The sequence below is a fragment of the Lissotriton helveticus genome, chromosome 1_1 (assembly GCF_964261635.1).
Source record: "Lissotriton helveticus chromosome 1_1, aLisHel1.1, whole genome shotgun sequence".
Taxonomy (NCBI): Eukaryota; Metazoa; Chordata; class Amphibia; order Caudata; family Salamandridae; genus Lissotriton; species Lissotriton helveticus.
Window position 1 is genome coordinate 1,083,125,204 of NC_136057.1, and position 22,147 is coordinate 1,083,147,350.

The window sequence follows — 22,147 nt, forward strand, 5'->3', positions numbered from 1 at the left end:
AGTGCCTCTGGCCTGTGGGTCCATTTGAGGGTCACTTTTACTTCTGTTGGGCTCCCCTGATTACTCAGGGTCTGCCCTGACTCCCTGCTTGTGGCGAGTCCCCTGGACCTTGCTGGTCCTGACACTGAACCGTCTTCAACTTTTGCATGGGTTGCATTTTCCAACTAGAATCCACCTTCGGATTTCACTGGACACTTTCTCCTCCGTCAGCAGCGGTACTTTCCTGAAGTCCTCCATTGGGTTCGACTGCGGTTTCCGACACCACTTCACACCTATGCAGCCAGCTTCCCTGGTGTAGGTAACGTGGATACTAGGGTATCCGCGGGCGGAGTGGCTCTCCAACCTTCTGTCTTTCACGGGGTTTCTTCAGGGTCCCCTGGGAAGGGTCCTTAACCTTTAAAAATCCAACTGCGAATTACACGTTGACTTGTAATGAGAACGCGGTTGTGTTCCCACACTGCACACAATCTCCGTGGGGTTCCTAGTTACTCACCATGGGAGGTTCCTTTGGGGCATGGCACTTCTACATCCTCTAGACCTTGTCTTGATCGGAGTCATTATTCTTATACCACTTTCTTAGTATACGGTTTGGCCCCCCTTGGGGTCCACTGTGTATTTTGTGCTATTTACTCTGATGTCTATGCAAACTATTGTGTGCATTGCGCATATCTCCAAGTAGGAGATATCTAAATGTATTAGAGAGTATTATATAATAAATACATATTTTTATAAATAACATGTGTGTTTCTTTTTCACTTAATCAATACATATAAGATTGTGTTCTGGTAAAAGAAAAGCTGCTTTACACTCCTTCTGGACTAAGTCTGAAGGCTGCTCTCCACAGCTACCACTTAGAGAGCTTCCTAAGGTTGTCTAAGACCTCCTAAATCACTGTAAGGGTTGTCTGGACTAGTGCAGGGTGACCACTTACATAAGTATACATCATATACCAGGCCAGCTTCTCACAAGGCCCTAGTGCAAAGCACCAGTTTGGTAGGAAAAACTGATAGTAAGGGAGGCTTGGATGATAAAGCCTGCAGCTCACTCACCATCCTGGTCGATGTAATGGCCACAAGAAAGGCTGTTTTGATGGTGAACAGCCCGAGGGAACAACTGTGTAAAGGTTCGAAAGGAGCACACATCAGAAATGTGAAGATCAGATTAAGGTCCCACTGAGGCATAATGAAAGGGGAAGGTGGGAACATATACAAGGCCTTTTGGAAATATATTTACAATGGGAGATTTAAATAAGAAGGGCTGGTCAGACAGCTGCAAGAAAGCAGACAAGGCAGAAAGATAGCTTTCAGAGTACCCAGAGCAGAACCCTGCTGGGTAAGGGTTAAAATAAAAAGCTAAATGTCAGAAATGGAAGCAGAAAGAGGGCCAACAGACTTTTCTGTACAATATGATACAAACTTTCTCCATTGGCAAGCGTATACCGTCTTGGTAGAGGGACCCCCGGCTAACAGAATAACATTACAGATTGCGAGAGAAAGTTCAAAAGTTATCAACTACCGCTGCTCAATCTCCATGCTAGAAGGTGAAGAGTTGACAGGTTCGGGTGAAGGAGCCTCCCATGCTGCTGTGACAGAACATCCTCAATAAGGGGCAGCCTGATCGGAGGATTGATGCTCATGTTCAGAAGCTCGTGCCACGTCCGGAGCCAAAAGGATGACTTAGGCCCATTGTTCCTGATCTTCTTGAAAACTCTGGGCAGGAATGGTATAGGCGGAAAGGCGTACAGGTGGCCTGAGTTCCATTCCAGACAAAAAATGTGTCCGAGCAATGACCACCCTGGAAACTCCAGCGTGCAAAATTGCTGAAATTGTGCAATCTCAGTAGAGATGAACAGATCTAACCAAGACTCTTCCCTTCTGTTGTAACAGACCTTGCGCCTACTACACCTTGGCGTTCAGGGAACCTGACAAGTGTTGAACTACCAGGGAAACATCCTGCTGTTCCAGCATGTCCAGAGATGCATGGCCTCTTAACAAAGGGTCCAGACCCCACCCTGCCCAAATTCTTGCAGTAAAACATGGTGGTACTGTTGTCCGTGAAAACCTGTCCTAGCCTTCCCTTCATGGGGGGTAGAAAGGCATTCAATAAAAATCGGATCGCTCTGAGCTCCAACAGGTTGATGTTGAGTCTGGATTCCACAGGATACCAGAATCCTCTGATCTCCACCTCCCCTAGAATGGCCGCCCCATCCCAGGAGTAACACATCTGTCACTACTGGGAGATCTGGTTGGGGAAGGCAGAGGGGTCTACCTCTGACCCAATGGTGGTTTGTTAGCCACCACTGCAGCTCCTTTGCAGTTCCCTTTGAGATCTGGACCATGTCGGAGAAATTACCCTAATGCTGCTCCCACTGGAACTTCAGGTCCCACTGCAGAACCTGCATATATCATCTGGCATGCATCACTAGCAGGATACAGGAGGCCATGAGGTCCAGCAGCCTAAGAGTCAGTCTCACCAAAATCCAGGATAGAGGCCAAGATATTGGTGTAGGAATGTAGGATCTTTCTGGCGTAGATACCCCCACTTTTTGCCTGGTGTCAGTGTGTTTTGACAGTTCACTGGTATCCTGCTAACCAGGACCCTAGAGGCAGTGCTCTCTCCTCTAAAGTTGCTGGTAAGTACTTTTTCCACCCCACAACTGCCATACTGGGGTACCACTGTAAGTCCCTACTATACGGTACTGAGGTACCCAAGGCATTGGTAGACCAGGAGTCTCCCATGGGCTGCAGCATGTATTATGCTACCCATGGTAGTCCATGCAAACTGTGTCTGCAGAGCTGCTATCGCAGTCAGCGTGAAATGGTTCATGCACCTTTCACCTTAGATAAAAGGCTTTCCTTATATCCCAGTCACTACACTTTAAACCTGTAAGTCATCCCTAAAGTAGGCCCCTCAGTCCAAGAGCAGGGTGCATGGTTTTAAGTGTGTGGTTACCCCTGCACGAGCAGAGATACCCCTACCAACCCCGGACTCCATTCTCTGGGCTATGTAAGTGTTCAGCAGCCATTTTGAGGTATGCAGTGGACAATTACAAGTAGAAATGTCCAACTACATAATGGCTACCTTGTTACAAAAATGTTGGAATCATGCAACTACACCGATTCCTGTGTCAGTTGCATAGTACCATTTACTGGGGGGCTCCTTAGAGGACACACTAAATACCTACCTGTGTAGCCTTACAGGGTCTGCCTGCCAGCTCGCGCTGCTGCCGACCTCAGACAATGTTCTGCCCCCCTGCTGATGAGCTTAAGTCAGACAGGGGAAGCTGAACAAAGGATTTCCTACAAAGGAGAGATGTGAGCACCTCTCCTTTAGCATTAGGTAGGGTGGGGGTGATTCAGAGCACCACCAGACTGCACTGAAGGGCATATTTGGTGCCCTTCTTGCATAAACCAGTTTTGCCCGGTTCAGGAGCTCTTGGCTCTGCTCTGGCGTGAAACCACACAAAGGACTGGAGAGTGTCAACTCTCCTGTCCAGCTCATCCCTAGGGTTGCCCAGAGCTCCTCCAGGTGGCCACTTAATTCTGCCATCTTGAATCTTGGCCCCTGCGAGCATCTGACTGGTTAGGCCAGCTGGGTAGCGTCTATGACCACCCCGATTGGTGGGTCGCCGCAGAAGATGTCCTTCCCCCTTTTAGGGTTACTTAAGGGCTCCCCGGAGGGTGAGTCTTTAGATTTATCCAGGACTTCGTCAAGATTAGTCAAGACCGGTCTGAAGACACTATTGCTGTTGGACACTGGAACAATGCTGCTTGATCGAGCCACGTCCAAAGATAAGACTTTTGGTTAGTTGCTTGGACCTTCCTGGTCACTATGTTTGCTCAGCTTGTGGATGGCATCTGTATCGTTGCATGTGCTCCACAGCTGCTTCATCAAGACAGTCATGCTTCAGTAAGTACCTCTGACAAAGGGTGGCATTGTGCTCCGGAGCCACCTGGATACCTCCGGTGGCTTGGACACTGTCCCGTCTGCTTTCAGATTATTCTCGTCCAGAAATAACATTTGGTGTTCCACCATCATGGTCCACAAGTCACGGTAGCCGCCGGACTTCCAAGACCCTCCATTGGCTTCAAAGGGAGCTTCCAACACCACTTCACCCCTATGCACTTAAGCTCCCCGGTGTAGGCATCATGGTTACCTGGGTATCCATGGGTGGGGTGGCTCTCCAACCATCCATGATTCAATTGGTGTCCTCAGGGTCCTTTGGGAAGGGCATGAATCAAGAAAATACCAACTTTGATTTACCTTGTGTTCATCTATGGACATTTGAACTGGTGTAACCACTCTGCACCCAGGCACCTTGAGGTCCATAGCTGCTCACCTTTGGTGGTTCCTTGCTTGCCCTGGGCTTCTCCATTCATGGGTAGCAGTCTCATTTTGGCACTTACCTCGAGTAGGAGGCCGTCTTGGTATATGGTGCACACTTATTCAAGTTATGCAGCTCGCACTAATCCACATTCCTTATGGTGATTTTAGTGGTCTTTGATAACCATAGAGATCTCTCAAAGTGGTACCTGTGGAGAGCAACCATCAGGCTCATCTTGAAGGAGTGTAAAGCAGTTTGTTTTACCAATTTTAATCAACAGTGTAAAATAAATAAAAAAGAACCACACAGTGTGTGTATAAAAATAAGTCTGTTTATTACACAACACTCACTAACACATTGGTATATCTCCTTCCTGGGGATATCAACACAATACTCAAGAATACTATGAAATAATCAAGTAAGTCGCACAAATATACACTAGTCCCCAGAGGAGCCCAAACCTTATATTAAGAAAGTGGAATGCGAACTCCAAAGGAAAACGGGACTTACACCAGAAGACTCAGAGGAACTGGGGACACAAGGAACCACCCAAGGCAAGTACCCAGGAACCCATAGAGTTTGTGTGAAGAATGAAAACACAGCTGCGTGCCCAATGGAAGTCAGTGGAGAAGTCATGTTTGCAGTTTTAAAGAAGGACCCTTAACGGAGGACCCTGAAGAAACCCTTTGGAAGACAGAAGGTTTTGAGATGCCCCAGGAACCAGGTTACCTGCACCAGTGAAGCGGGTACATAGGGATGAAGTGGCGTCGGAACCTGCCATAGATGACAATGGGAGACTTCAAAGAAGATGCCTCTGGAGAAAACTGCAAGGTCCAACCGACTAACTAAGAGCAGAAGAATCAGAGCAGGCCCGAGCAAGCAGGGGAGCCCACTGAAGCAAAGAAAGAACTTTGAGAGAACCCACAGGCCAGAGGCACAGGAGTTGCTAGAAGACCGCAAACAGCTCGCCAAAGTCAGAGGTCCACAATGCTGGATATGCAGGGAGAACTCTGTTCTTCAGGAATTGAAGTGCTGGAAGCTGCAGCTTCTTGTAGCCCGAAGTTCTCTGGAGGGCAGAGACAACAAGCCTTGGCAACGGCAAGTCAACACAGTGCACATGGGTTCAGTCCTAGCCCAGACGAGGGATACTGTCCTCTAAATTGCAGGAAAGACAGGTCAGAGCCACAGAACCACAACCTGCGTTGCTGAGCCTCGGGATGTCGGTAGGAACGCAGGAGCAGCAGACTGGTCAGCTTTGTTACGGTGCCTGCAGATGCAGGGTAGTTTCTGCTTCACTCCAAGGGAGATTTCTTTGGGTGTCCATGATGCCCACAGGTCTTCTGGAGAACCTGGATGAAGCACAGGTGACTCAGAATACTTGAAGAACAGCGAGATCAGGAGGAGCAGGAGTTTTCCTAGGAGGGGTCTCGGTTCCAGTCAAAGTCCAAGTAACCAGATGATTGAAGAGTGATGTAGTGTCAGGGTTGAATCTGGACCCACATCAAATCGGACGACCCACCCACAGGTGAGCCCTTAAGTAGCCTAAGGGAAGGGTTGCACCGACTCAGGGGTCCCTCCCAGCGGAGGGGCTGGACAGAGGGGAGGATACTTCCCAGTCTTTTGTGTCAGGGACTGTCCGGGACTGTTTCGGGAACACAGTCAGGCACTTGAGCAAGGACTGGGAATTGGGTATTAAACATACACAGAAAGAGGAGTACAGTGCTGTCCAGGAGCCCACAGGAAGTCAGAGGAGACAAAGGATCCAAAGGGGAAGCTTATACAAGCAAACAAGATGGCAAAGACTCAAAGTTTAGCATTCAAAATAACTATACCCAGGGTGGACGTGCAAGACACTTATGTATAAAACAACATTAACAATAAAGGGAATGTAGGGTAAAGCACTCAGGAGCTCAGCATGGCAAGACTGAAGCTCAGTAAGTACCTCAACCACAATTGCGGTTACAGATACTGACTGCAAATACCCACATATAGGATATGCATGCAAAGGCAGGGTCTATGGAGCTGATACCAATGGTGTTGTTATAAATGTAACTCAAAGGCAATACTCACAGTGAACAAGAAACACCACCTAGGTAGTCAGCTGTGCCCACGGATCCTGGTGATCAAACGGGAACACGCAATGTAGTAACAGCAAGGGGGTAGAACTAAACACAAGCACAATAGACAAGGAGCTAGCGAGGAGGAGTACTTAACAGGAAAGGAAGGAAATCATACGGCAAACTGGGCAGAAAGTAAGTAACAAACATACAAGGTAAAAGAAGCAAGACAGCAGTAATAGAAGACAGTAAACTAGGATATGGAACCAAGGAAATGAGAAGAAAGGCAGCGACTGGAAAAGGATATAAAGAAGGGGAGGATACAAGGGTATACTAGAATAGTATTGAATCAGAAGATAAGAAAACACAGTAGGCACTAAAGGCTGTGCTGGAGCAGAAAGAAGAATTGAGCAAAAGCTCAAAAGCCAATGTAGCACTGCAGACAGTGCTAGTTCAGGAACAGGAAGTTACTATAGCTCAGGAGTCAATGTAGCACTGCAAGCAGTGCTTGTTCAAGGAAACAGGAAATAGCTACAGCTCAGGAGACAAGGAGTCAAGAAAGCGCAGTGCAAATCAGGAACATGAAATAGCTCGAGCTCAGGAACAGGAACAAAGAATAATTATAGCTCAGGAACTCAGGAAACAAGGTAGCACTCCAGACAGTGCTAATTCAGGCACAAGGAATAGCTATAGCTCAAGAATCAAGGACCAAGGATTAACTATAGCTAAGGAATCAAGGATTAACTATAGCTCAGGAATCAAGGAATATCAAAAGCTCAGGAAACAAGGATCGGTCTCACCGGAACACAGCTACAGTGACCAACACTCGACTGAAGGGAGCTGGGGCATAAAAGAGCTCACAGTAATCACATGCATCTGGTGTGAGGAGGCTAGCAGCAGCCAGCCACAGGTGAGCTGTCCTCCACACCTTGGCCTGCAGGGGTGGAGACGAAGCAGTGAGCAATGAATTCTAGGTAATGAAGTTTCAGGCATGAGCAGGCTAGCTTCCACAAAACCCAGCATGGAGTGGGAATAGATGTCAATTCTCAAATAGTGTCCAAATTGCTGGAAGTCAGTAAATGCATGAAGGGGAGGGTCCAAAAGCTAATTATGACACTGGAGAGTCCCACAGTTCAGCCCCCTGGTGGTGGACACAAGAACGCAGGGAGCAAGCCTTGACACTTTGTCCTGTTTCGCGCCAGAGTAGGAACCAAGGGTTTCTGAACTGACTCAACCTGGAGTATGCAAGGAGAGCATCAAATGTGTCCTTCAAAGCAGTTTTGTGGCACTGGCAAGTGCCCCCAGTCCAGTCCAATAAACTAAGTCCTGTCTTGGAGGTGGTCACACCTACCTGTGACAGGAAACCTATTGTTCTACCTTCCCCTGCTTGAGCTCAGCTCAGCCGCAGAAGGCAGAATCGTATCTGTGGTCGCCAGCAGCACTAGCTTGCTGGCAGACCCTGAAAGGCTGTAACCGGGAGTAGAGGGGGTCCCCTTATGGCTCCCCCAGTACATGGGATCATACTTCCAACATTAGAATTGGTGTTGAGGTATGATTTCAACATGTTTGACCATACATGACCAGGTTCGGTGCAGCCGTTATATAGTTAGACATTTCGTAATGACTGATGTCCACTATATGTCTAAAAATGGCAGACCACACTTTCAAAGCCGAGAGAATCGACTCAGGGGTTTGTAGAAGTGTCCTGCTCATGCAGGGGCACCATCATTCTTATAACCAAGCACGCTGCCCTCAGGACTGAAGAGCCTGCCATAGGGGTGACTGATATGTTTTAAGTGCAGTGCCCTCAAATAGAAGGAAACGTATAACTGTTGTGAGGGGTATGAGCACAGGCTGCAATGGCAGGCCTGGTGTCACAGTTTAAGTGGACTCCCATGGGAGTCACAGTACATGCTGCAGTCCATGGGAGACCCCTGATGTGCCTATGCCCTGGGTACCTTAGTACCATATACTAGTGAATAATAAGGGTACACCAGTAGCCAATTGTAGAGGTGCCAAAGTACTTACCAGAACCATTTTAGGAGAGAGAGCATATATGCTGGAATCCTGATTAGTAGGATCCCATCAGACTAGGTCAAAAACACACTGACGCCAGGCAAAAAGTGGGGGTATTCATGCTAGAAGGATCCTGCCTTCCTACACCTCACATACCACTTTATTAGTATATGGTATGGTCCCCCATAGGGACCCATGTGCTTTTCTATACTACTTAACTGTTTTTTAAGTATTTCTTATCTGTATTTGATTTTTCCAGGTAGGGGATGTACCAAGTTTGTTTTTAGTGTTGTGTTAATAAATACTATTGTATTTTTATAAACACTGGTGTGGTTCTTTCATGTGTGAAGGTTTACTGACTGACTATTGTGGTATATGTACCTGCTTTACACCATCCTGGATAAGCCTTAGCTTCTCTCCACAGATACCCCTTGAGAGCTTTGGTTATCAGGAACCTAAACATTATCACTAAGGGTTGCCTGGGCTCAGTACACAGTGCCTCACCAAACATGGACACTACATACTGGACCACCCTCCTACAATCTGTATCATAGCCGGAATATCCTGGACTCGCCACTCGAAAGGATAAGCCCGAAACTGCACTGTGTTCGGAACAGCTCCCATGAAAGGGAGCATCTGAGAGGGAGTCAGGCGTGACATCGGCATGTTCATCATGAACTCAAGCAAATGCAGGAGATTCACCATAGTCTGGTGGTGGGAGACGAAGCCTGGGCCTTCCGGGACTGTTTCGGGAACACAGTCAGGCACTTGGGCCTATCTAGATAGGGAAATATTGGCACCCCTGATCTGCACAGATGAGATGCAACCACTGACATCACCTTGGTGAACACCCGAGGGGCGCTGGTAAGGTCAAAGGGGGGCACAGTGAACTCAAAATGTTTGTGGCCTACCATAAACCACAGGTTATGCCAATGGACAGACAGGACAGGGATGTGCAAGTCTAATCCATCCAGTCCCCTAGGTCCAGGACAGACAAGACCTGAGCCAATGTGAGCATCTTGAATATCTCCTTTTTGAGGAAACAGTTGGGGACTCAGAGATCTAGGATAGGGCGAAGGCTCTAGTCCTTTTTCAGGACCAGAAAGTAGCGAGAATAGAAACCACAGCCTACTACTGGCACCAGAACCCTCTCTATGGCTCCTTTGGCCAAAAGAGGTACGGCTTCCTCCTGGAGTAGTGAGATGATCCTCTATCAGCCAGTGGTAAGATGGAGGTATGGAGGGAGAGTAGTGTGGAAGGGGAGGGAGTAGCCCCTTCGGACGATCTGCAGGACCCACTTGCCCGATGTTATGGACTGCTAGCGGTGGAGGCGATGGTGAATCCTGTCACTAACTGTACACCCACAAACTAAATGGGAGAAACTAAGAGAACTTGAAGGCTGCCAGGGGGTGGTGGTGGACCAGAGATCTGGCTACCCGACCCACTATGCCTGTAGGAACGGCGCCATCGTCCATGCAGAGGCTGTGAAACTTGCGCAGCTCGGTGGCTGGGATATGGTTGGTGCGTTTGCAAGCCCTTTCCATGGCCACAAAAGGAGCAAAAGGCAAACTGGGGACGTGGGGCAGCAGAGATGCCCAAGGACTTGGCCGTAGCCCGCAAGTACTTAAGGTGCTCCAGCACTGAGTCCACCTTATTTGCAAAGAGACGGGTGCCATCAATGGGCATGTCCATGAGGGAAGACTGGACATCCCTCAAACAGACTGATGTTCTCAGCCAGACATGGGATCTGAGTGCCAGCGTCAACTAAACCGATAGGCCCAGTGATTTGGTTGTGTCCAAGCCACAGCGTACAGTGAACTTTGCTGCGTCTCTCCCCTTTATCACTGCTTGAGAGAGAATGGCCCAGGATTTCTCCGTTACCTGTGGCACCACCTGGGCAACTGTTTCCCACAGCATGTTGGAATAGCGGCCCAATAAGCATGCAGTGTACACTGACAGCAAGACTGGCGGAAGAAAACATTTTCTGACCCACACTATCCAGCCTCTTGGTTACCCCATCTGGGTGAGCGACTGGAAACGCACCATGGGAAGTGGAGGCTTGGACCACCAAGCTCTCCAGGGCAGGGTGTCGGATGAGGAAGTTTGTGTCACCTGGAGGGGGGAGGCAGCGGCAGGTAATCATTCAAATTCACATGAGCCTCGGTGCTGGGTTTGGACTAGGTCCCCAGAAGGACGTCGGTGAGGGTTTTGTTGAACGGGAGCGGGAGTTCAGCGGAGGAGTCTCCTGTTTGCAGCACCTCCATCAAGATGTTAGTTTTGACTGTCACCGAGGGCAACTTAGCCACGCTCCGCATCACTATTGCATATGTAGTTCCCTCCTCCCTAGCCATGGGGGAGAAAGCATGCCAGTATTTGGAGATGTGTCTAGTCTGCTGGCATCACCCAGTTCCTCATAACAGTCCATATCCTACTCATACTGGTATGCTAAAGGGTCCAGTGACCCCTCTCACTCCTCCCCCAGGCCTAGCCCTTAAGAATACGGCTCAGGCTCCGATCTAAGACGCAGGAGTCCTGTCAGCGCCTGATTCGATGTCGGTCAACATGGCTCTGGCTCCGTGTGGACAGTTATAAGAAAGGGGCTGGTGCTGCCAGTGGGCACTGGCAGTTCAGGGGGCATCGGCGTTGGGGGAAGGTCGCAGTGGAATGACTGCCAGCAGTCCGGATCCATGGGTGCTCATCGGAGACAGGCCAGAGCTGCCAGCCCAGAACCAGAGAGCCCCCGTTGACCCTGTAGGGCCTGAAGGTGTGGTGGATGGGTCAGGCTGCTCAAAATTGAGGCACATGGCTCATAAGAAAATATTTTATTTGAGCGGGGGGTCACTCCGTTTCCCAGAAAACTGGTGGAGGCGTGGATCTGGCCCTGGCGCAGGTGGAAAGAACTAGGCCTCGAATGTCAATGTTCCTTTGTAGCATCGGCCAACATGCGAGGAGAAGTTGAAGAGCGCTTTGACTTCGTGTGGTTAATGTGCCTCTTACCTGAGTGTCCCGACAATTTGGAGTGGGATGAAGAGGTCTTCGTACACCTCAAATGTCCCGAGGCCTTACTCTCAAGCGGGACTGTGACTTCAGCGAAGTCGCCTGCCAGGCCGCTAGCAGCTTCAGGGACCGCTCCCGCGAGGAATGGCTGGCATGGAAAGTAAAGATCTGACAGAAGCCTGCCAAGGTGATGTCTATATAGGTGCCCATATAGGTGATGCAGACGTCACGCAGAGCACAGGAGTACTGCTCATAAACAATCTTCCAGATCCTGTCTGACGCCTGTGGAAATTCAAAGGTAAAGAATATGCGGCTAGATTTCTCCATCAGATAAAGAACTGCATGAGCCTTTGGCATTCATATTTGTTCTGACCCAGGGGTGATGGTAAAGGGGCACTTTGTCCCCCTGAGGTGACAATAATTCCCTTCAATTCCCTACTCCCCCCACCCTCCTGCCTCTTCAGGTCCCCACAAAAGGCCGTCTCTAGGGCATTGTGACTGGGGCAGACCCAACTGGTGCTGAGCTCGGGGGGCAAGGGGTGCTGTATTTAGAAATAACTTCTGGGTTTAAAAGCAACAGCTGCAGAGTTCCATGTGCGTCCAACAGTCTTCAGGCAACAAAAAAAGAGTCAAGATAACTCTCATGATTAATGTTACTGATGGAGAGCGAGAGAGTTTGCTGCATTTTATGTGGATGGCTCAGTATGTTACTGCTTTTGCAACAGAGATCCTTTTGTTACTTGCAGTTTAGACATTACAATCATACTATAGGATAGAGACCATTGAGTAGTCATCAAAGAGTTGTATGCAAACTGCATGGTATAGGTTAGAACATTATATTATTTCCTAGTCTTTCATTAATCTAATGTTGCTAACAAGGGTTAGTTAGGGTCGAAATACATACTTATTTGTGAAGGCAAACCTAAAAAGGTTGGTCTGTTTTAAATCCTCTGCATTTGTGCTCCTCTAAACCAAACACTCTTAAAATATACTACCTACTAGCATGGATGACATGACTCCTACATTGCTTATGTAACGTTTCTTCTAAAGTGATTTTCAATTGTATGAATCATTGTCTCTGTATAAATACAACGCCCCGAAATTAATTGTGGGCAACTGGTGATAAGATAGAGGATTGTCTGTTTGAGAGGGACATAGTGACATGAACACAATTGTTCTTCCCTCTTTGATGCATTAACGGGATCCTTCAGCTATCAGAAAACTGAAGTAGAATTACATTTATGGGGGGTCCATGTTCACACTAAATATATCTAGTCATGCCACCTTCTCATTCCACTCTTAAGGCACCAAACTTATATCAGTTTCATCTCAGCCAAGCCTCTTCTGCTCACGTTTCATAAGGTGGCAGTCCCAAACATAAATCACATTAAAACATAATGCAATTGTGCTGCACACAAGCTGCCAGCTATCTCAGGCTTTGCCTGTAAGATGAGAATTGTATTTCCTGGTTCCACTGCAGACTTCCATTCTTCATGCACTACATATATACCTGAAGGGACCTCTCCGCACACAGTATATAGCTCACTACCTAGTTTACACCTCAGCACACGCAGAAAAAGAATGTTACAGCTGGACACCAGGCTCCAACCATCCTGAAAGCGTGCAGATTCATTAAGCAGCATGTTGCAATCCAAAGGAAGTCCAGGGGTAGCCATATTGTAGGTTATATATAGAAGGTTTATTAAGCTTATTTACATGTTATTAGGATGGTAAGTAAGTAACAGATAGAATATGTTGATAACCCCACCATAAGCAGCATCCTTGCTGCTCAGTCCACATGCTCCAACTGTCTCTCTGTCAACCACACCAGGTTCCACTACATCAATCAAGCATTCCAACATTCCACACGCATCACATTCATACCGGCTGAGCAGCAGGGAGCAGGTAACTAAGGGAAAGAATTCAAAGTAGCACTACAAGACACAACACAGCACCAGCAGGGGACACAGAACGCATATTGACCCCCACAATGATTTACAGAGATTTCCTTCCTTTACCAATGGCACACAACACAGGAACCACACACAACACATACTTAGTAAGGCAAAGGGAAAAGTCTAAAAATGTTAAAGATACACCAGATTAGCTAACAGCAAACACTGATATCAAACATAACCCGACAAGTGACTTGGTCTTCCACAGGCAAGAATTACGGGGACAAATTAAATCAATACAAACAATCTCAAGGACGTTGTGATTATGCAGAGGGTTAGTTCCAATGTATACAACCCTCCCGATTATGAGTAGAAGGTATCTATGTGTGTGAAGTTTCCTCTGTATACATCCAAGAGGTTCCTTTGTTGGCATCTGAAAAAAGAGATCGTTCCACAACAAAAAACAATGGGAAATTAAAGAAAATGTTTGCACAAAAATGATTCAATTCTGGTGCTTTGAAACAGTGTCCAGATGTATAACAAATTTGCTCATACCTGGGACCAAGCAGTCAGCTCTGGGTTGAAGCCTCAGCTTGTTGAGCATGGCCATACAGGAAATATGAATCATGAGCTCTTTGTATAGCAGTGGTCATTGATCAAGGAAGCCAAACACAGGAAAGGGTCCAAATGCATAAAAGTATTGAAGAGGCAAATAACAAAACCATATTCTTCTTTTATTAACTTACCTTGATTTGCATTAGCTCCTCTCCAACTTTCAGAAGTTTTTCATAGTAGTAAAAAGCTGGCAGGCGTGTTTTATATTTGTTCCAAATATTGAACAAAGTGCTGGCTCTGATACAACGGGAAAAACATATTCAAAGGACAAGAGTTAATAACATATTCAGCATGGTGTGTATCATAACTTAAAACAAACATATTTTTGCAGGACTAATTTTACAATGCAACATTTTCGCATATGGGTTACAGTTAAACAACAGAGTGGTTGTTTTGTGGAACTCGGTAGATCAGAAACAGGAGCCAGGAGCCGGCAGCTATACAAGTCTTCTACTTTTAAAATACTATGTATCCACTAAAAGATTAGTTCAGTAGATAAATAAAATTACCCACTCCTTGATTCCGGCATACTTTTAAACAAAAACAAGCATAGGCAATGCCAATAAACCTGGCTTTAAAGGAATGTTGTATGGTAATGTGAAGCAATGCAAGTATGGAGCAAGGGATATATATGTATTTGTATGGAAGTAAAGAACTTTAGAATAATAGCGGCGTAGGTTAAAAGGTCAGATGAGAGTTATACTGTCAATCCAGACCTAAAAATCCATGTAGGTTAATGACTGCCCCTCCTATCTGGTGGAAGAGGTGTGGCGCCGCGGCCAGGGCGACTGAATCTGGGGACCACGGTTCGATCCCCGGCTCCGGCGGCAGGTTAGCCCAGCACCATGTGACTCTGGGCAATAGCTCGCTTAATCTTCCCGACGGCCCCCCAGCGCCTAGAGACCCTTACGGGTGATTGTGCGCTTTACAAATGGGGACTTTACTTTATCTGTGCTGCTGCAAGAGGAAAAGCAACACAAATTATACAGTTTTTGAAAACACTTTAATAGCCCGCAGTGTCTTGTGTGTGCCACTGAATGTTCAAGCTTAGGCACCTGATAAATAACAATTTGATCACATATGCGTGGAGGGTAAACACTATTTTGTTGATGTACACAACTCCTGTCCATTCAAAACATGATGTAAACCTGGGTCCCAACATGTAGGAGCCAAAGTCCCTTTCTAGTGATGATCACATAATTGTCTGGCGACTGATGAGCTGTCATGCCAGACCTTAGAAAGATTGCGTTGCTCAAACGTTATACCTCAAGCAAATATAAGACTACTTTCTTCTAAGTTAATAATTCACCAAATCAAAATGAGGAGTAATGGTGGCAGACAAAATGGAAGGGATTTTGACTTCCACAGAGATTCTCTCACTGTCACCCAGGTTCCTCTCTCCCAACCCCACGCCCCTACCGGATCTCTTTTTCATCTTCATCCTATTTCCAGAGTTGTCTTCCGAAGGCCTACCTAGTGATGACTCAGATTGAAGTATATACATTGTCACATCAATGGGGGCAGCTTGTGGTTTCAGACTTTCAAAGCGAGTTACCTTCAACGTGACCCTAGAGTTGAATACTTCCACTATCGCAGGATATTAAGTTAAGCCTCAGTTCTCTTTCTCGTGACTGGCTTTATAAGCAAGAGTTGTCAAACGTTGCAAGCTATTTTGAAGTACACTTTAAAAAACTATAGAAATGTCAAAGGAGGGTTTGAGTACCAATTGCAATGTATCTGATTAAATGCGTATTTAATAAAAGTACAGAAAATATGTTAAATATTTTCCAAACATTTTAGGATTATGAGATGGCATAGCCAAATTACAAAACGAACAGGAGAACCCAGCTTCCATCTAATGTATGTGATACTACACCTGGCAAAAGAAGCGGGTCAGGCCACATAATACGGCCTTTATTTAACCAACTTTATTTCTTCAAACATCTGAAAATTATACTGTCAGTTATTGTTCCTTAATCTCCATCCCATAAACCAAGTTATCAAATCGTGTAGGAAGCTTTCTCTAATCTTTATTGATTAGTGCAATAAAGAAGTCAAGGCATCATGTCCGGGATTACAATAACTATGTAAACACAGAAAATACCTTCATCTTCCCCTTTTGAGCAGGTTGGCAGCCGAGGGCAGGCATTCGTGCTCGTCAGGTGTTACTAATTGCTGTTGTCTTAAGGCTAAACTCCCTGGGGCTGCTGTCAGTCAGTCACACCCCCCACCAACATTGGCAAAGACAGTAGGACACTGGTACTGGGAAACCATTATTAAGTAGCAGGTGTGGAAATATCTACCCTTATGTAGTTGAACGAGACACCGGCGAAACTTTAAAATCACGCGTGCTTTAGTTTAATAAATGTAAAATTGCCTATCGCAATGGTCTCATGCCAATGCCATGTGATGTCACTTGCTACCCCGATGATTTTGGTGCAGGGAAGCAGCTTTGTGGTTTAACCCAATAATAGTGGAGAAACGGCCTCCCCTTCGCTCCTTGAGCTCTCGCTTTATCATTGGTCTCCCCTAAAGTTTGGGGAGGTAGAACTTGCTTGGTAGTGCAAGGAAATGGCGCTCATCAAAGCTCAGCAAAATCGCAGTTTGTGCAGCTACTGGCTCGCACAGTCCATTAAGTGGGATGATGGTGGGGCCTTCTAAAAGGGGCGGGGCCTGTGTAGTTATTGGCGATGCTTAACCACATAAACTGAATGCCTGTGATTTCCATGGGGTGCCACTCGGCCGGTATTTTAGTGTCTCTCGGAGATTTCTCTTATTACAACTGAGATACACCTAAAACCAGCTCGGACTATTGGCTTTGTCACTAGCCGTCTATGTGAGCTCTGGAAAGAAGCCAAAAGATTGGATTACCATTTATTCTTAACACCTTTTTGACCAACTGACAGGGCTTGTGTTGGTGGTCGACATAGTGGTGGTGGTGGTGGTGGTGGATGTGTTGGTGGTGGTGGATATGGTGGTGTTGGTGGTGGACATGGTGGTGGTGGTAGACGCGGTGGTGGTGGATGCGGTGGTGGGGGACGTAGTGGTGGTGGTGGACGTGGTGGTGGTGGTGGACGTGGTGGTGGTGGATGTGAAGATGGACATGGTGGTGGTGGACATAGTGGACATAGTGGACATGGTGGACATGGACGTGGTGGACGTGGTGGTTGTGGACATGGTGGTGGTGAACGTGGTGGTGGTGAATGTGGTGGTGGACGTGGATGTGGTGGTGGTGGAGGTAGACGTGGTGGTGGTGGACGTGGTAGTGGCCTTGTGGTGGCCGTGGTGGTTAACATGGTTGTGGTGGACCTGGTGGTGGATGTGGTGGATGTGGTGGACGTGGTGGATGTGGTGGACCTGGTGGTGGATGTTGTGGACGTGGTGGATGCGGTGGACGTGGTGGTGGTGATGGTGGAGGTGGGTGAGGTGGTGGACGTTGTGGTGGTGGTGGATGTGGTGGTGGATGTGTTGGTGTTGGTGGTGGACATGGTGGTGGTGGACATGGTGTTGGTGGACGTAGTGGTGGTGGACGTAGTGGTGGTTTTTGTGGATGTTGTAGTGGTGGACGTGGTGGTGGTGGACATGGTGGTGGTGGACATGGTGGTGGTGGTGGACGTAGTGGTGGTAGATGCAGTAGTGGTGGTGGTGATTGTGGATGTAGTGGTGGTGGACGTGGTAGTGGATGTGGTGGTGTTGATGGTGGACATGGTGGTGGTGGTCATGGTGGTGGATGTTGTGGTGGTGGATGTCATGGTGGTGGATGTCATGGTGGTGGTGGTGGACGTGGTGGTGGTGGATGTGGTGGTGGTGGATGTGGTGGTGGATGTGGTGGTGGACGTGGTGGTAGTGGTGGTGGACGTGGTGGTAGTGGTGGTGGTGGAGGTGGGTGTGGTGGTGGTCAGTGACGTGGTTGTGGGGGACGTGGTGGTGGTGGACATGGTGGTGGTGGACATGGTGGTGGTGGACATGGTGGTGGTGGACATGGTGGTGGTGGTGGACGTAGTGGTGGTGGATGTGGTGGACATGGTGGTGGTGGACGTGGTGGTGGTGGACATGGTGGTGGTGGACATGGTGTTGGTGGATGTGGTGGTGGTGGACGCGGTGGTGGTGGACGCGGTGGTGGTGGACGCGGTGGTGGTGGATGTGGACGTTGTGGTGGTGGTGGCCGTGGTGGATGTGGTGGTGGACTTGGTGGTGGACGTGGTGGTGGTAGTGGATGTGTTGGTGGTGGACGTGGTAGTGGCCTCGTTGTGGATGTGGTGGTGGCTGTGGTGGTGGACATGGTGGTGGTGGTGGACATGGTGGTGGATGTGGTGGACATGGTGGTGGTGGACGTGGTGGAGTTGGTGGTGGACGTGATGGTGGTGGTGGTGGTGGACGTGGTGGTGGATGTGGTGGTGGACATGGTGGTGGTGGACATGGTGGTGGACATAGTGGTGGTGGATGTGATGGTGGTGGACGTGGTGGTGGAATTGGTGGTGGTGGATGTGGTGGTGGTGGATGTGGTGGTGGTGGACATCGTGGTGGTGGATGTGGTGGTGGTGGATGTGGTGGTGGATGTGGTGGTGATGGTGGTGGACGTGGTTAAGGTGGACGTAGTGGATGTGGTGGTTGTGGACATGGTGGTGGTGGACGTGGTGGTGGTGGTCATGGTGGATGTGGTGGTGGACGTGGTGGACATGGTGGTGGTGGTGGACGTGGTGGTGGACGTGGTGGTGGTGGTGGCGATGGAGCAAGGATTCGCATTTAAAGCGACTTGCTTGTATCAAGAACCTCAAATAATGTTAATAAACTATAATCAACCTGTTTGTGTTACTAATATTGCACATTTTACATTACACTGGGTGTCCCAGGGACGCTTGCTTATGTGTTTGCTCATCCTAAAACGCTTGCCACTAAAAAGGCTGCTGCTACGCGGGAATTTCTTCTGCGCATGCGTGGGTCATACCCATGTGACGTGACGTACTCGCAGTTCTGGTGGGAATCTTTTGCACTTGCGCATTAGCAATAACATGGCTGCTTTATGTCCTCACATGCCGAAGCTTGCACTGCAGCTTTCGCTATACTGTTTGTCTGCACTAATCCTAATGCTATAGTTATTATAAAGTAATGGGAGTTATATAGGGATTCCTGGTATACAGTGTACGCCTTTATTTCTGTGTTCTAAATTGTTTTCCTTTACTTTTCATGTATCAAATCTTTTGGGCCTGGGAGGAGCTTACTACTCCATATTAGAAGTCCCTACTGCGCAAGTCACCCTGGCAGAGGGAAGAAAACCTTGTACCAGTGGAACCCAGCCAGCTGGCTGCCACAGCCAAGATGCTCCTGGGAACCGACCTGTGACCCAGCAAGACGAAGCTGAACTGTACTGCATTTGTAACAATTGTATATGAAAATTGTATTCATCATTGTTATGTGTAAAACATGTCATGGGAACTCCAAATTCAATAGGCGGTCCCAAAAGATGTAAATTAGGGCTTGAGAAAGTCAAATCCTGGTTGGTGTCATGACCTGTCCTTCCTGTGGACCAATCGAAATTGGGGATTCTTACACTTGCAACATTTGGGGGGTGGTACACTGACCCAAAACAGTATAACTAGCCTAGCTTTAGCTAGAGAATTTGTCCAACTTGTCCGAATAGCTGACCTGTCACTGACCCAATGCACTCAATAGCTGATCCAGAAACAGAGGTGTTGCGGAGCACTCTGTCCGATTGTCTCACATACCCAATCGGGGTTTTGAGAACCTTAAGTGCTGGCGGAGCACTTTGCTGGGGAATTCGAGAACCCAATCGGGGTTTTGACTGATAGCTGCAGAGAGGGTGTAGCGCAGGCGTTGCAAATGAACTGCGGGTGCTGGTCTTACCTTGGTGGTCCTGTCCTGATCCTAATCTGGTTTTCCTGTCCTGGGTTTCCATTCTGCACCTGCTGGCCTACTGGCGACTGTATTCTTTGGGGTTTCTACTGTCCTTAACTGACCAGTGGCCTGGGTTGGTCTCCACACCGTTCTAGGTAAATATAATTCTGATGGAACCTATTTCGCATTTTCTATTTCCTTGCTTTAATAAAACTATACTTGCACATTTGTTCCTTTTCTTACCCTCCCTGTGCTGACCAATGATAAAGTCCTACATTTTAGTTGTTATACTAGCATGTTCCATTCTTCCCCATCCCATTAGTACATTCATACATACAGTTCATGAGATATAGATGTTCCTTTTCTTTACCCATTCCTTTAGTTGATTTTATGTGGGTACTCTGAAGTATATAGCGTGTTCCACTTTTTACCTTCCCTATAGCTACATGGTATCTCCAAATCTCCTTCAGTACAAATTGAAGTTCTTTAGCTTTACCCATCCTGAGGGGTATTCAACTGTGACATTCTAGCATGTTCCTTATCTTCCCCCTCCTTTAGACACGCTACACCAAGTCTAAAATTTCTGACAATCTTATTAGCGTGTTCCCTGTTCCTACCTTCTTTTCTGTTCTAAATGGTTGGCCTTATTTACTTCCTCCATGGTTATACTATCTTTATGATTCTGATTATTGATAGCTTACTCACTGTGAATTTTATTTTTTCTGACGATAATGAGAATTAGATAAAAGGTTTTCAAAACTTCCTGAGTCTGTGGTTATTACAAAGAGTGCAAATATTATAAATGTTATTGTATTTTGTGACTGCTTATCTTTTACAGCTAGCTCCCTGATCCATTGTGATCATAGGTACCCGTGACGAGGATTGGTAAGTCGGGTACATTGGTAATAAATAGGAAGGAACTGGGTTACTGGTAGTAGTGTGTAGGTTACCCGATTAATAAATGGTGAATTGAATTTATGGGCCCAAGTGTGCATATGGTAAAGTTATAGTCGGGTGACCTGCGCGCTCTATCAGTGGACGTGATGGACGTGGTGGTGGTGGAGGACATGGTGGTGGTAGAGGACGTGGTGGTGGAGGACATGGTGGTGGTAGAGGACGTGGTGGTGGTGCACATGGTGGTGGTGGACGTGGTGGACATGGTGGTGGTGGACGTGGTGGTGGTGGATGTGGTGGTGGTGGTGGACATGGTAGTAGCCTCGTGGTGGACATGGTGGTGCCCGTGGTGGTGGACATGGTGGTGGTGGTGGACGTGGTGGTTGTGGACGTGGTGGTGGACATGGTGGTTGTGGACATGGTGGTTGTGGACATGGTGGTTGTGGACATGGTGGTTGTGGACATGGTGGTTGTGGACATGGTGGTTGAGGACATGGTGGTTGAGGACATGGTGGTGGTGGTGGTGGAGGTGGGTGTAGTGGTGGTGGACATGGTGTTGGTGGACGTAGTGGTGGTGGACATACTGGTGGTGATGTGGTGGTGGTGGATGTGGTGGTGATGGTTGTGGACATAGTCGTTGTGGACGTGGTGGTGGTGGAGGACATGGTGGTGGTAGAGGACGTGGTGGTGGAGGACATGGTGGTGGTAGAGGACGTGGTGGTGGTGCACATGGTGGTGGTGGACGTGGTGGACATGGTGGTGGTGGACGTGGTGGTGGTGGATGTGGTGGTGGTGGTGGACATGGTAGTAGCCTCGTGGTGGACATGGTGGTGCCCGTGGTGGTGGACATGGTGGTGGTGGTGGACGTGGTGGTTGTGGACGTGGTGGTGGACATGGTGGTTGTGGACATGGTGGTTGTGGACATGGTGGTTGTGGACATGGTGGTTGAGGACATGGTGGTGGTGGTGGTGGAGGTGGGTGTAGTGGTGGTGGACATGGTGTTGGTGGACGTAGTGGTGGTGGACATACTGGTGGTGATGTGGTGGTGGTGGATGTGGTGGTGATGGTTGTGGACATAGTCGTTGTGGACGTGGTGGTGGTGGACATGGTGGTGGACATAGTGGTGGTTGATGTAGTGGTGGTGAATGTGGTGGAGGTGGTGGAGGTGGTGATTGTGGACATGGTGTTGGTGGAAGTGGTGGACATGGTGGTGTTCGTGGTGGACATTGTGGTGGACAATGTGGTGGATGTGGTGGTGGTGGACGTGGTGGATGTGGTGAAGGTGGACATAGTGGATGTGGTGGTTGTGGACGTGGTGGTGGTGGACGTGGTGGTGGTGGTCATGGTGGTGGTGGTGGACGTGGTGGTGGTGGACGTGGTGGTGGTGGTGGACATGGTGGTGGATGTGGTGGTGGTGGACGTGGTGGTGGTGGACGTGATGGACGTGGTGGTGGTGGAGGACGTGGTGGTGGTGGAGGACGTGGTGGTGGTGC

The 22,147-nt window shown here is 48.1% G+C and overlaps 1 protein-coding gene across 5 annotated transcripts in view; it reads right to left on the reverse strand.

Annotated features, from left to right (window-relative positions):
• Positions 1-22,147, reverse strand: part of CFAP54 (cilia and flagella associated protein 54) — a 2,603,731-nt gene that overhangs the window by 2,561,609 nt on the left and 19,975 nt on the right. For all 5 annotated transcript variants that reach the window (XR_013608312.1, XR_013608313.1, XM_078677994.1 and 2 more), the window contains exon 2: positions 14,036-14,141. Coding sequence is in view for 3 of the 5 variants with exons in the window: in XM_078677994.1 (XP_078534120.1) it covers positions 14,036-14,141 (106 nt within the window). In the remaining 2 variants the exon portion in view is untranslated. The remainder of the gene's footprint in view (positions 1-14,035; positions 14,142-22,147) is intronic.